Source organism: Procambarus clarkii, chromosome 94 (assembly GCF_040958095.1).
Source record: "Procambarus clarkii isolate CNS0578487 chromosome 94, FALCON_Pclarkii_2.0, whole genome shotgun sequence".
NCBI lineage: Eukaryota > Metazoa > Arthropoda > Malacostraca > Decapoda > Cambaridae > Procambarus > Procambarus clarkii.
In genome coordinates this window covers 11,832,115-11,847,091 of record NC_091243.1, presented here as the reverse complement: position 1 = coordinate 11,847,091, position 14,977 = coordinate 11,832,115, and the positions used below count along the sequence as shown (strand labels likewise).

General features: G+C 36.0%; 1 protein-coding gene across 4 annotated transcripts; it reads right to left on the bottom strand.

Annotated features, from left to right (window-relative positions):
* Window positions 1-543: 543 nt before the first annotated feature.
* Window positions 544-13,866, bottom strand: LOC123747391 (uncharacterized). 4 transcript variants are annotated; one of them, XM_069320019.1, is made up of 10 exons: window positions 13,743-13,853; window positions 11,510-11,677; window positions 11,144-11,230; window positions 9,683-9,837; window positions 8,886-9,063; window positions 8,138-8,308; window positions 5,168-7,138; window positions 2,849-2,995; window positions 2,177-2,261; window positions 686-823 (listed from the first exon to the last, which is right to left on the bottom strand). In XM_069320019.1, the coding sequence occupies exons 3-9, from the start codon at window positions 11,220-11,222 to the stop codon at window positions 2,194-2,196; spliced, it is 2,769 nt and encodes a 922-aa protein (XP_069176120.1). In that variant the 5' UTR covers window positions 11,223-11,230; window positions 11,510-11,677; window positions 13,743-13,853; the 3' UTR covers window positions 686-823; window positions 2,177-2,193. The 4 variants fall into 4 exon arrangements, with proteins under 4 accessions (XP_045585532.2, XP_045585531.2, XP_045585533.2 ...); XM_045729576.2 differs by lacking the exon at window positions 2,177-2,261 and having other exon boundaries at window positions 544-823; window positions 11,510-11,672; window positions 13,743-13,866; XM_045729575.2 differs by lacking the exon at window positions 2,177-2,261 and having other exon boundaries at window positions 544-823.
* Window positions 13,867-14,977: the final 1,111 nt, after the last annotated feature.

Sequence of the window (14,977 nt, the reverse complement as noted above, 5' to 3'; positions counted from 1 at the left end):
TAGATATAATGGGTGTCCAGGAAGAGGTCTTTGCACTGGAGTGAACTCTTGTTTTAGTACCCTTCAGTAAAATTGGGGAAGTTCTGGTAGCATTTGGTATCCTTGCAAATCCCCCACCTCTTTCTGCCACTAAAGGTGTTATCATATGGCTCCTGGGTTCCAGTATCTGCTTATTGTATAGAGACTCCCTGATAGCCCCACGGCTGCTTGTGTTTGACCAAGACTTGACACTACCCCCTTGATGATAGTCTTCCGTCAACCAATCTGACCAGCTCCCCATTGTTGTGCTCGCTCTTCTCACCTTGGAGTGATATTAACTTACTAAATAAGTTGGGTATTCCTCACATGGTGCATTTAATGTAAATACATCACACCTGTAACTAATGCATAGGATTTAAAAGGTATTTGGGTAATTTTCTATAAGCCACCACCAGATATTACTACATTTTATGGTAAAATATGGAAATTATTTCACTATGCACCTCTTCCCATACCTTGGAAAAAGTCATGCTAAATTAAGAAGGTATTAGAGGTTACCAACTGTGCGATGCATACATTTATTGCATGGTAAAATACAAATGTATGAATTATTTAACAAACATAAAAATTACAATATATTTACTAAAATTTCTGGGGGCTACTAATACAAATTAACAATTTTGATGCTGTACCAACTGATTTCTCAGTTTCTGTTTCTCTTCACGTAAGCGCTGAGCTGCTTCCTTCTTACGGGCAATCTCATCTTGCGTGCATCTGAGAGGCTGAGAGAGTGATTGTTGAGAGTTGGATGCATCAGACTGTGCTTGCTGGCTACCATACAGTGCTGATGAATAAAAAAAATTGGTCAGTTCCATCTGTACCAGTTTAACTTTCCACGTTCAAAAGATGGCTGAATAAAATATAATTAAAGAAAAGCAAGTAAATACAGCATAACATGTCTAGGAGCACCAGTTAAGTAATTTCTTTATCTAACTCAAATTACAGTACTTGTACACAAACCAAACTTCGCCCCTACCTCACTCATACCCAACAAAATCCTTACCTTTTTCACTTGCTCTACTCTTGTTCTCTGAACCCTTCACCGAATCTTGTATGCTTATTATTATTATTGTCACACCTACACCTGCCCCCACACCAAGCTTTTATGTAATCTGATTCCCCTCCCTAAAACTGAAGTTGCACTCATTCATTCCCGTCACCATACACTTCCAAGTCACCCCAATTTACCATGTTTCTGAAATCCGACTTCCCATATCCAAAGGTTTCACCCACTTTAAACTCTTCCACATATTTCTCAGAATTTCTCTGCTCCTAAATCCTCTAGCTCCCCATCCAACAATGCCGCACTCATCGTGCTTCTATATTCCCAAAGCACCACTCATTTCTTCCTCATCCTCAACAACTACCTTCTCCTAGGAGAGCCATTACCTCCACTTCCAGGCTTTCCCACAACTAACTTCGCCTGCTCCAACTATCGGAAATGGTCATAACTGATATAGCCTAGTCTCTCATTATATATATAATTCTGGGCATTTTGTGTTATGATATTAAAGGAACTGGACAAATTAAACAGTATGAATACCAGCCACGACACTATAGCCCACCATTCTGATCAAAGGACTTTATATACTTTCCAAATAACTTTAAAAATATATGTACATCACTGACAAATTTAATTCAATTAAACTTGAGCATTTTCACAGGGCTAGACCTTTTATGTTAAAAAAAAAGGCATTACCAGGAATTTAATGAGATACCCGTAAGTGTGAATTTCTATGAAGGCTACACACTCCATTTGCCTTGGTAAACAGTGTTACTATGAAATGAGCTTTGTTAAGACCTTTGTAATTTTGAGATCATTTTAGCAAATATGAGTGATGTTATTGTGTTTAAAGATTGTTAATATACGTAGCTCTGATGAGGGAGCTAATGTGTGCCCGGCCCAGTACAGTATATCTTTTCCTCTTGCTAAAAAAAAAAAAAAAATTGTAAGTTATTTATATCAGTTAATACAGTTAGTTGCCAGTGCCATATTTTGCAGGAAAATTAAAATCTCTGAAAATAGACATGGTCAAGGGTTCTTCATCAGCACCTTTTCTCTCATTTAGTACTATCTCGAGTTGTATTTTAAGGACGCAACAATATCCAGTCTCTTATGCTTTGTAACATCACTTACCTCTACTATATTTAAACTCACTGCATCCATGTCAGTACAGTAATGTGTAAGGCAATAAAGATGTTGGGAAAGGAAGACACAAGACCTGTAGAAAATGACACCATAAGAGGAAGGCAATTGCAAGACACAATAAGAGAAAAAGACCTTGGAGTGTATATAATCCTAACACTAACCAGAAGCTCGTGTGTGAAGGATAATGTCAGCGGGATATGGGAAGTTGTCAAACATAAAAACAGCATTTAAAAATATACATAAAGTCTATACACAGTGCCTATGTGACAACACTAATGAAGTATGCAGCACTGGCAGAATATTACAGAGCACTGCAATTATAGTTGTGCCAGAATTGAGAAGGTTTGGCTTTGAGGACAGGTTGAGGGAACTCACCCCTCACAAACAAAGAGAAAAGAAATGGGATATGATCACTGTGGACACAATATTAAGTGGAATAGACAAACGTAGCCTATTTAAATTGAAAGCGGATAAGACAAGAGGATATCAATAACCTCTTGAATCATATATTTCTATGTTAGAGAGGGTCAGTTAACAATGTTCACACTACATGCAAATGTTTCTTCTAGAAATATAAATGTAGTACATCCTAGGAACTACAATAATAAAACATTTTACTTTATTACCTGTACTGACTTACTGGAACTTTACTGTACTCACATTCCACTTCATCTAATAATGTTAAAACTTCATCCTCAAAGAGATCATCATCCAAGATATCACTAGTGGTGATGTCTTGCTGAGGAGGTGTAGGTAATGCAGGCTGGCTGGTTAAGGTATCTACCTGTCCAACACTTTGCACAGTATCTGTAAATATAATTAGGATGTATGACATGTAATGGGCTCGCTTTAGTTGGCAAAGCAAGAAACATCAATGAAGATTCCCAGACTATCTAAACTGTGTTGCTATGTGCCTTCCTTAATTTAATAAAAACAGAAGCAGTAAATATGATTTAATAGAATGAGGGGTAATAAGAAAAGTACCCCTGGACTGTCTTATCTCTGATACAAACAGGCTGGTCTAAGGAATACAGACAACAAAAAAGCAATGTGCTAAACAAACAATGGCTACATATGACTTAAGTCTAGTTTTGTATATCCAGCTTACAAGCCATGTTACACCTCTTGTATTCTAAATGAACTTCCTTGATATTCAAGTTTTTGTCATATGTGGCCTTAAAGTTGTATGTGGAGATAGCGTCAAACACTTTTTTTTCAGTATTTACATAATTTTAAGAGCCATATTCGTGGTGCTCCATCTTGTTAAACATATTTTATCAAATTTAATGATAGTTTTGGCATATACAACTCTCCTATAGTGTGTTCTATCCCCCGAACCATTCATTAAATATCACTGAAGAAATATTTTTATATTCTTTCTACTTTGGTACAAGATCAAGAAACACTGATGTCTTCTCATTCTGTTTGAGATAGGTTGTAGAAATCTAATTTATCAACTTTCTCAAATCTTACCATTATTTTGTGTGGTAATTACATCCCACCAGTTTCTTACAGCTTCCTGTTTGGGTAGCTTCAAGAAATCTCGTTTCTCTTTATATGTAACATGTCCGAGTTCCGTTATTCATTTTGTTGCATACCTGTGAATTTTCTCTAATTTAGCTATGTCTTGGGCATCTATAATGGATATGAATATTTCCTTACATTTCTTTTATCTGCATTTTCAGATTCACCCTATGTCTTCTTGTCCCATTTCTCACTTTAAAAAGGGCTGTGCTTGTTACTGATTCCATCAGTATTTACTTAACTAGTTCTTAATTCAGGTACAGTACTGTAATATCTTTGTTGCAAACATCTGCAATTTTTCATATTTCTCCTGTGAGTTATTATGTGTAAATTCCATGCCGTTTGGTGTCACACAGCAGTAGAAAATCACCAGCTGCCTCTCTCGCCTTCTCTCTCTTCATTCTCTTTACATAATAATATAAGATATGGAAGAAATAGTGTGGTCATTAATGTGAGGGAAAAAATGGGGATATGTTACACATTTAGCAGTGCTTGTTTCCTGACTTTTTGGAGATAAGCATAATAAACATTTCAGTAAATAATGTTACATTAAATGTGTTTTTTTCAAGTGTGAAGCAGTGGAATTTTAGAGATCTCTGGAACCTACCCCATTTCTTCCTTATTCCTTAAAGTTTGATTTATACAGGTTTTGATTTTCAGAACATTTGCAAGAATGTAACCACACCTGCACTATGCTTCTGTTGGCACGACTGTCCACTTTCCGCCAACTGTCCAGGTGTAAGTGACTTTTTTGACAATTCACAGGGCGCACCATTCACCTGGTCTTATTAATCAGTTGCGTGCTTCTGTTGAAGACTGAAGACTGCTGAGTGCAGTACCTGGTAGTGCTTGTTTATCGCTGCGCATTTCATTACAGCTATTACAGTGTATAGCAGTGTATAGATGCTATTACAGTGTATAGCAGTGTATAGATGCTATTACAGTGTATAGCATCTATACACTGTAATAGCATCTATACACTGTAATAGCATCTATACACTGTAATAGCATCTATACACTGTAATAGCATCTATACACTGCTATACACTGTAATAGCTGTAATGAAATGCGCAGCGTTTCGGGCAGAAGCGCTGCGCGTACTAGTGGCTTTACAAGATTGTAAATACTATGCTATGTATTCTCACAAACCCAATGTACCTCATATAAATATACTTCTTGTACATTGGTACAAACCCAATGTACAAGAAGTATATTTATACAATGTACCAATGTACAATGTATAAATAAATAATTAAATAAATAAATAAATAATGTACTGTGATTGGACGAATGATATTTGTAGTATTTCATTATTTAATATACGAAACCGTCTTTTACTATATTACTCACTTTTCTCTTCAGGCTCATATATCCGCATGCAATCAAAATGGGGAACAGGGTAATAATGTATCTATTAATTTTAACTACAATAATAAGCTTAATGTAACTACTTACCACGTAAATTATCCACAATTACACAAGACACCATACTAGGGCCTAGTCTTGAATTATGAGGGTTAGCAGTTGTTGTTGGTATGGCTTGGATAAGACTCCTTTGAGCCCTACTTCTGGCAGTTAGAGTCTGTGGTTGATTGGGCAAATCCTTCAACGTTGTGCAAGTCGCTGCTACTGGTTTTGTATGAGGCTTCTTGGCGTCATCTTTTCTGCATGCGTAACTATCTGAATGGACTTCATTAGGTAAATGTTTGCTATTGGTATTAAAGTTTTCAAGAAATCTCACAGTATTCACGGAACATTTATTGCCTTGAGGTAAGGCTACCTCTTTACCTTTCAGTACACTAATTTCTGATTGGAAAGGAGGGTTTTCAAGTAGGTTCTCGTCTTCAGGAAGAACCGACAGTAATGACCTGAAAAATTCATCATCCTCTCCAAATTCTCGGGAAGCGTCTCCTTCCACTGAACTTTTGCTCCGCTGTGTGACTGATGGCAAATTACCAACAACAGACTTTGGATTATCAGTGGAATGTGAGCGCAATAAAGGTCCTCTCATTGTCTGGCCTGTATTTGTCACATTTCCTACTTGACTACTACTACAATTATTAAATGACTTTTTTGATGATATACTAGTGTAAGTAGAACCATAGTTAGATTTAACTGTGCTTTTCATTTCATGAGGAGGAGCCGTGTTGGCCTGATACGACTCATTCCCAACTACAGGATGTATCACAGATATTTTTTGTGCACTTACTGATTCAAGTCTTCTTGTTTCAGCTGTAACTACCAAATTACTCTCAGATTTGCTATTTACACTACCACTACCTGTTGAACATCTCTCATTTACAGACACACTGTTTAGCAATTTATTGGAGTTAGCACTTTGCACAAAAGAGCCATTATCCTGAGCATTAATTTGGCGATTTTTTCTAGGGCTAGACACGTTTAATCTAAATGAATTCCTAACTTTCCGTACAGGATTATTTGTGGGGGATACATGAGTTTTGCCAAGGACAGGGCTACAGCTATCATCATCAGCAAGATTTATATGGCTCTTAGTTATGGCTTTGCTATAAACATTGGAAGCACTGGATTTACTCAGACTATTAACACTAGTTATTTTATCTTTAGTATTATCATTTAAATTTTGGTAAGCAGTACTGGCAGAATGAGTAGAATTCTGAACCACTCTAACATTCTGGTTTACACTTGCACTGTTATGAAGAGTGTTGGGAACACTGCTGACATGCCTACTACTACTACGTTTATCACCGACTGTGTGACTCAAATTTCTATAACTGTTGTTGGGCTTTACACTTTTCTGGCTAATTTTAATACCTCCATTATCCATATCAGACTTTAAAGAATGTTCACTCGAGTTATCATATTTTGAAAGTCTGTTGTTCTTCTTTCGCTCCAATTCTTCCAAATCCTTCTTTTGAACTACATTTGTAAAATAATTTCCACCGACACTGTCATTCATGGCTTCTTCCATGGCTTGTGTAGTACGTATCACAGATTCATTAAACAGATCATCATCAAATATATCAGATGACATATTAGAAACATCTTTCACCTGATCATCTACATTCACTCTACCCCCATCAACTGTAGCACTCACTTTTTCTCTCTCAAAATGTCTGGTGTCTGTATCACACACTTCACTAATATCACAGATACCCATATTGAGATCATCACCCCACAGTGAATCATCTGGGCAAATTGTTAGGTTCATGTTCTTTGTTGCAGGAACTGTAAGCTGTTGCTCATTTTGAGTATTTTCATCTCTTATATCAAAGGGTTGTGACAAGGCATCCTGTAACAACCCTGGAGTTGATGAAGTACTGGGGCTCGTGTCCTCTTCTAAAGTTGCATCAGATTCATCTTCAGGAAGTGCTCTTCTTTGTCTGAAGTCTAAAGCCGGTAGTGGAGTAGTCAAGGAATGACCTCTAGTTTCCACTGGTGAATTTCCTGCAAATATGATAGACTTGTTAGAATAAATTTAATTTGACAAAAGACCAGGAAAAATATAAAAATATCCTTTCATAAAGGTACCCACCTCTGGTGCAATTATAGGGACCCACAGCCTCAGAGAAGGGAATACAGAGCATTCAGGGAAAAACTTGCCATTTCCTTCCTTTCATAAATGTAATTCAAAGACTGGACATAGATATGGGGACAAAGGAAATCCTCCAATAGCTCTTTACTGGTGATGCCTTTTAATTTTAATCACCATTTTAAAAGGGTTGTGATATTCATTAAACCCCTTCCCCACCCACCAGTCAACTCTGATTAATTAGTCTAAAATCAAACTGCAATTTTATTAGAAACAATGCTGGGTGCTTAGGGAGCTAAAACAAAGATCATGAATCACTAATTTCACATTCTGAACTCAACCAAAGTATAGTAGAAAATAAACCGATTCCTCACTTCAAAAGATAATTAACCAGTTCAAGAGCCTACTGAGGCACCCCCCATCACATTAGCACTTACCCCAGCTGCCAAGAATAGTTAAACAACTTTATTTTCTGCAGCTAGTGAAGATATGTTAATGTGACACTTTTGAGACTAAACAGCTTTTACTAGAAATTGCAATCGACAGAAGCAACCCTAGATCAACATATCCCCATGCTTCCAGGGTGGTTTAATGAAAATAGTTGGCAGTGTGGTTATCATATCACCGACACAGTCAAAGAGACCAAAGTTTAATTCCTGCTGAAGAGGCAGCGTGTTAAATAATGCTAGTTTCAGGAAAGAACTTACCCTCTAAATTAAGAAAAATGCTGGTTATCAAAAATTTTTATTGCAATTTAAGAATTTTCATACCTAAAATAAATGGTACTGTATATACAGTAAAATAACTTGATACTTAAATCTACATCTACATACAAATAAATGCAAACTTGTACTGTACAGTTTGTATTATGTACTGTACTACAATTATCTCACATGACAAGTCTGAAAACCTACGTCTACTGCTGAGCTGATCCAATAGTTCATCTAACTGTGCAGTGGTATTTGTAATTATTGTTGGTGGTGGTGGGCGGCCCCGAGCTCGGGGAAACAGGCGATGAAATGCAGGTGCAACAAACACCACCGGGCTCTCCTCTGAGTCCCTCTCTCCGGTATCACCACCTGGCACTGTAAGAAAATAATTACCGTTATAAATAATCTCTTCTTATTACAATAACTAAAAAATAATCATTCTTATGAGTAGGTGCCATCTTGTACAAAATTCAAGAAATATATATAATTTACTATCACCAATGTATTGTTCTGATCAATTAGTTACCACTTCATGCTTCCCATTCTTTAATCTCCCAATTTATTTCTTTAGCGCTCTCCATAAAACATAAATGGAATCGTTACCTCTCAAGACAATACAGAACCAAATTTGCCTTCAATGTAAAAGCCCCACTCATTCTGTAAAGCAACAAAGTTCTATGTTTCCTTTTACATTTGAAGCCTGTCATAAAAAGAATTCCATTTTCAACTTACATGTACAAATAATTTACAGTACATGGTAACACATTTTGTTCTGTGGCAGTTCTGTGTACATGGTAACACATTTTGTTATAAAAACTCTTTTGAATTAACATATATATGTATGTTTAGCATAATGTTCATTTTAACACGAATAATGCAATTTATGTACACAGTAATATAGTACATACAAAAAATGTCAAGTGTGATCTCAGAGAAATAGTACTGTACTCACTGCGCTTTAGATCATCTTTGGAGTAACCGGGAGAGTTACAGTCCCACACCACCTCACACTCCTGAGTCCCGCACAGCTGACTACAAATGAGCGGTGTGTCGGGTGAATGTTGTTGCCGATGTTCAATTGTGTGATGCTGCTGCCTTTTATTAGGTGTGTGAAAACTTTGCTCATTATTCTGAAGAAAAAAATTATTAAAACTTAGGAAATGTTGAATTCTAAGGGAATAAGTTATGGGGTACAGGATATGTAAAGGAAATGTATAGGAAATTTCTGTAAACTCTCCTCAGTTTTGCTACTGTATTCACCAAATTTTTGCTCTCCATAACACTGTGCCATTTTCATTTCTTACGCTATATTCTTCTGACATCGCACAAACCTCTCAGCTTCTTCATTTCTACTGCTCTAATTTGTGATATTTTATGTCCATGCCACACCAACATCCCACCGCTTCTCATTACAGCCCTCTGGCTCTCTCTTTACCTATTGTATGTTCTCTTATTGGGACTTTTATTGCACTAGGCAATACCCTTCCCTGGCTCACTTTACTCTCCACTTCACTTACACTAATAACATTCAACATATATACCGATAGGGTAATAAAAATCTCAAAGTATGGAGAAGCAAACTTTGAGAACAACAGTGTAGGAAAAGATATGTATACCAATGTATACTGTAGAGTACTGCACTTCATTTAGTGTTTATAACACAAACAGCATAGACACATGTTGTCAGAAGAGTAGAGGATATAAAAAAAAATGCCATGCACAACAAATATAAAAATCATCAGCCAATACCTTTAATGTCCCTGATGACAGACCAGGAGATACAGCTGTCTGGCCTCGAATTCGACGAGAATTATAAACTTGGGATTTTGGAGTACAGGTATTGGCTGAAGCTTCCTCATCCTTACTTTCCATTAATGGGGAGCTCTTCTTTGATACAGGTGATTCTGAAACCCATTAATATAATAAGTACAGTAATTACACTCTACTCCATAGAAACATAAACAACCCCATTAGAGTAAGAGGAATATGGAAATTTCAAAAATGTACAGACACTGAAATATATATATTATTACTATTAAGGATTTAAGGTCAACCTACATCTATATTAAAACTTCCACATTCCGATAACGTAAAAAAAACAAATGTATAAATGTACAGACCAAGACCAATACAATACTGGGATTCATATCTAGAAGCATTAACAAAAAGATATCTTATGGTATTCTTCAGTTTTATCTTGCCTTTCTTAAGGCACACTGAGATTACGTAGTTTAGTTCTGGTCACTGAATTAAAGAATAGGCAAATTCATTGTAATCAGTACAGAAAAGTATGACAATGTTAATCTCACAAATTAAAAATAGGAGCTAGCTTGTATGGTCCAGTAAGCCTTCTGCAGTTTCATTTATTTTTATATTCTTAAATGAAAAACTGCAATTGCCAGGCCAACACAAAGATCAATGCTGTTTATGTACAAAATTATTTCTTTTACATAAACATTTTTCATTTCCATATACACATAAATATGCTGTATTTCACAATATATATATACACAGTATACACTATACATAATTAATTTATGTTTGGTTCAAGCTCTCATCATCTTGAGATGCTGACCCATGCTAGACAGAATGCTGACCAATGGCCAGGCCACAATAAGGATATACAGTACAGTATAGTACTGTACTTATGATTTTTGTTTTCAAACTGTTCCATACAGATCTTCTATTTCACAAGAAAAACAGATACAGTATTTTGTGTGAGCATGCTGACAATTTTATGATATCCAGTCTAGGATTTAAAAATGCATAGAAACTTTGCCAATGATATACAATACTGCACAGTATTTTGGTTGATGTTTCAGTAAATACTGCATGCACATACTAGACTGTGATGTCATGTGAAAAACATCTCTTCATTTGATTCATAACAGGATTTTCCAAAAAGTTAAATAAGATATTTGTATTCCCTTAAAAGAAAAACTCACTCAGAAGTAGCTAAGGGTCAATGACCTAATCCTATTGTAGTTTCTAAATTTGCTCCCAAATTTGATTTATAATTGTATAAACTCTGCTTGAATAATTTACCCCCCTCCCCTTTAAAATGTAATACAGTGTACTATATAATTTATACACACAAACCAATTTTTTGTTTTGCTTTCTATGTCTTTATATAAAATCTATACCTACAAATATTTTCTATCTTGCATTTTTCAAAATTACATTGTAGTATATAAAAATTACATACTGTACCTGTGCCATCAGTGCCTTTAGTGTTTCGCTTACGTCGCAATGACATTCTTCGTGTTGGAGTATTGATCATAGTGTCCATATATATACCTGTTGGTTTAGAGAGCAAACATTTAATTAAGGAAGAAAAGAACCACTGGTACTTATTCTTAGTATCTAAGTTGGTCAAAGTTTATCATGTAATTAATAAAGGATTTTTAGATCAAGCTACAAAGTATTCAGATCATTTGTCAGCCAGAATAATATGATTTGTTGAAAAATAAACAAAACTCAAATAAAATTACTACAGTATTTTTATATATTTAAACATGCCAGTGGAAAGCTATTACTATACTGTATTTTTATTTACAGAAACACTTACAGACTTACCCCAGTATTTCAGGTAACAACTTCCAGAGCCAGGAACAGAGCAGACGAATGCAGTTAGCAATATTAAAACAATGGTTTGGTCCAGAGAAGTATGGGGTACCCTTCTTGAGGTACATCTCAATCATTCACATCCTGGCTAGTCCGGACGCCTGGTTTTTATATGCTGCACTAAGAAATTGTATCATGAATATTTTAGTGCACATGCATATCAGTAAACCTAACATACACTTAGATATTTTATACTTATGTCCCTGGCAAGATACCAGTCCACATAATGATCCTGTTGGTAGATGGAGAGAGAAAAAGAGTAAATGTCTGTAACATAATACTTTTATGTTTGTATCTGTTTATTGTCACAGTCTATATTTTGTGCATTAAAATGTTTGTAAAAGTGTGTTCAATCATACCATGCAAAGTGTGTGCTCACTGATAATAAAGTTATTACATAAAGATTTTGGAATCTAGTATTTACACTTCCTCAAACAACCTGACATGCAATGGCAGGTGTTGTGCTAAATGCACCTGTTGTTTATTTTGCACAGAATGAGGGGAAGCTAAGCTAAGCTTATAATCCTCAGCTGTCTGGAGCTCAATCCAAAGACTTTAAGGAACGTGACAAAAAATATTTTCCATAAATTTTAAAATTTGATGCCACAACCTATAGCATCAGACTGAAAGCCTAGGTGTTTTGGAGAGCACAAATACAAGTGCAAAATAAAGTACTACAGAAATAAGTAAATAAATGTATTGTACACTGGTGTATCAAAGATTGGCAAACCAGTTACTGTTCTAATACTTATTTTTACATCTTAAATGTAAAATCACATAGGCTCTAAATTTCAAGCAAATAAGAATTCAAAATCTAAATCAGATAATTTTGTTCATTATTTTAAGGACATAAAAATTAATAAAAGATTTGATGTTCTAAACTGTTACATTGAATGTCCTAAAAATTACAACCATTAATTTAAAACTATTAAAACTACTGTAGTAGATACACAAGGAAGTTATCCCAAGTCCCCAATCCTTAGTAATCTTATAAACAATATTATGAATAGTTTTAAGAATACAAAAATTAATTATATGCAAACATACAATACCCTTAAAAATATAAAATACCACAAACACAGTCACATTGACAGACAGTTCAGTGAAGTCCAAAATCAAATTTTGCAAATTCATTGTCTGACCTCAGTAATGCCTAGCAACACCCCTACTAGTCATACAGTATTGGGTCAATGAATCTCCTATGCACACTTGTGATCTGGCTAGTAGCCAGTGTGTATAAACACACTGTAGGTCAATCTAGCCTGAGGAATGGTGCCATACACAGTTATTTTAGCTTACATCAGTGGCTCTCCAAGTTGTACAGTTTTAATATATTAATGGAAAACCTTACTTAACAAGTCTCATAATGCTGCAACTTGTCCTGCTTCTTGTCATATCAAGGGCACTCTAACCTCTGAAAACATTAAGCAAGGCCAAGCATTGCTTGGCCTTGCTTAATGTTTTGGTCTCCTTGGATCAGAAGGATGCTTGATCCTTAGTCTCATCTAGGATCAGAATCCTTGGTGAGAAAAAAAAAAAAAAAAACTAACCAAAAGACAATGTCTAGGTGGACCAGAATTTGGTATTTACTTCACTAAGCTGTACTGGCAGACTATCGTGAATGCTACAAAATATCCAAACTGTATCTCATCTTTTCTTAAGAGTTCATGTAAAAAGTATGACATGACTTTAAACCAATAATGCCATCTCTCTCTCTCACACACACACACTACTAGTTTGCCCGAAACGCTGTGCATACTAGTAGCATTAGGTATTGTATGTACTAGCTCTATCTTTAAATTCCAACATTATATTTGTAACTCATCTTCAATGAATGTACCTTTACCGGAATAAAAAATCTAAATCTAGTGTCGTGACATTGGAGGAGACTGTACCTGGTGATGCCTCCCTCACCACACACCCACTACTGGTGTAATACTTTGGTCTCTAACTGTGCCATGTTGGGCACACTTGGCACTAAGTTATTACTAGCTCTGCGGCACTCAGCACCGCTACTCCTCCTCCTCCCGAGGCTCTAACATTATGAATGGTGAGAGATGTCCTTTGGCAGGTCAAAATTTTCCAAGTCAAACTCAGAATATCATTCCCTGAGTAAACGCTTGTATTTGACACGTGTTATACAGAAAGATCTTAATACATTCTCAGATATTTGACTGCAACTCACCGTATTATGTGTATGACCTTCATACATAGTCTCAAAAACCTTACGGCAACTCTCTGAAGGTTCAGTTCATCCGCCATATGATCCACCACCAAAACATACACGGTTCCAATAATATTGTGCCTGGATATTGTGTCTTGAGGCATAATGAATTTCTAATTCATTTATTTTTTAATTTGTTTAGCTGTTACATTACATAATAAATTATGAAGCATAATATATTGTGTGAGTTCCTGAATACAATATAATTTTAAACTGTTTTCTAAAGTTTTCATTATCTTTTTTTCATTTGAGGGTCTCGGTAGCAGAGTGGTTAAATGAACAGAACCACAGGGTACCTATCTTGGTACAGTTGATTATGGTTATTCTGGGAACATTCCGTGCGTAGGTTCGAACCCTCATCAAATCCTGCCTAGTTCATTTGATATATCACGCTATTGTGATTTCTGAATGTAGTGTAGAATGGTTACGTTTAATTAAAACATTTCTTCACGTTCTTGACTCACAGCGCATAATTTCTGCAATAAACGCAACATATTTTTGCTAAAAAAAAAAAAAAACAAGAGACCATTTTCTAGACCATTCCTCCAGTTTGTCCAGGTCATCCTGTATAGTCTCTGTCTATCTTTATCTGCCTTGATTCTTCTCATAATTTTTGCATCATCAGCAAACATTGAGAGGAATGAGTCTACCCTCAGGAAAATCGTTTACATATATTAGAAACAGGATGGGTCCAAGTACAGAGCCCTGTGGGACTCCGCTGGTGACATCTCGCCACTCTGATGTCTCCCCCCTCACAGTTACTGACTGTTTCCTGTTGCTTAGGTACTCCCTTATCCACTGGAGCACCTTCCCTTTTACTCCTGCCTGTTGCTACAACTTTTGTAACAGCCTTTTGTGAGGTACTGTGTTAAAGGCTTTCTGACAGTCCAAGAAAATGCAGTCTACCCACCCTTCTCTTTCTTGCCTAATTTTTGTTGCTTGGTCATAGAATTCTATTAAACCTGTGAGGCAGGATTTAGGTGTAGTCGACGGTGTGCAGGCTGCAGCACCCCTGGTAGAGTCGACGGTGTGCAGGCTGCACGTATAGCAAGCAAACTTTGGATACTAAAGATTCTTAGCAGTACAAACCCCTAGACGGAATTTAGGTGCCCCCTGTCTTTCTATTTTCTTACGCCCCCCACACATATTTTGTTAATTTTTTAATAGTAAAACTAATTCTTCAATTATTACAATTG

Excerpts from the sequence above, each read along its gene's own strand:
- LOC123747391 (XM_045729576.2), bottom strand. The coding sequence starts at position 11,222 with ATGGACACTATGATCAATACTCCAACACGAAGAATGTCATTGCGACGT. Across the intron at positions 8,309-8,885 it reads CAAAGATGATCTAAAGCGCA|TGCCAGGTGGTGATACCGGA; the intron begins GTGAGTACAGTA and ends ATTTTCTTACAG. Across the intron at positions 2,996-5,167 it reads AATTGTGGATAATTTACGTG|ATACTGTGCAAAGTGTTGGA; the intron begins GTAAGTAGTTAC and ends TTATATTTACAG.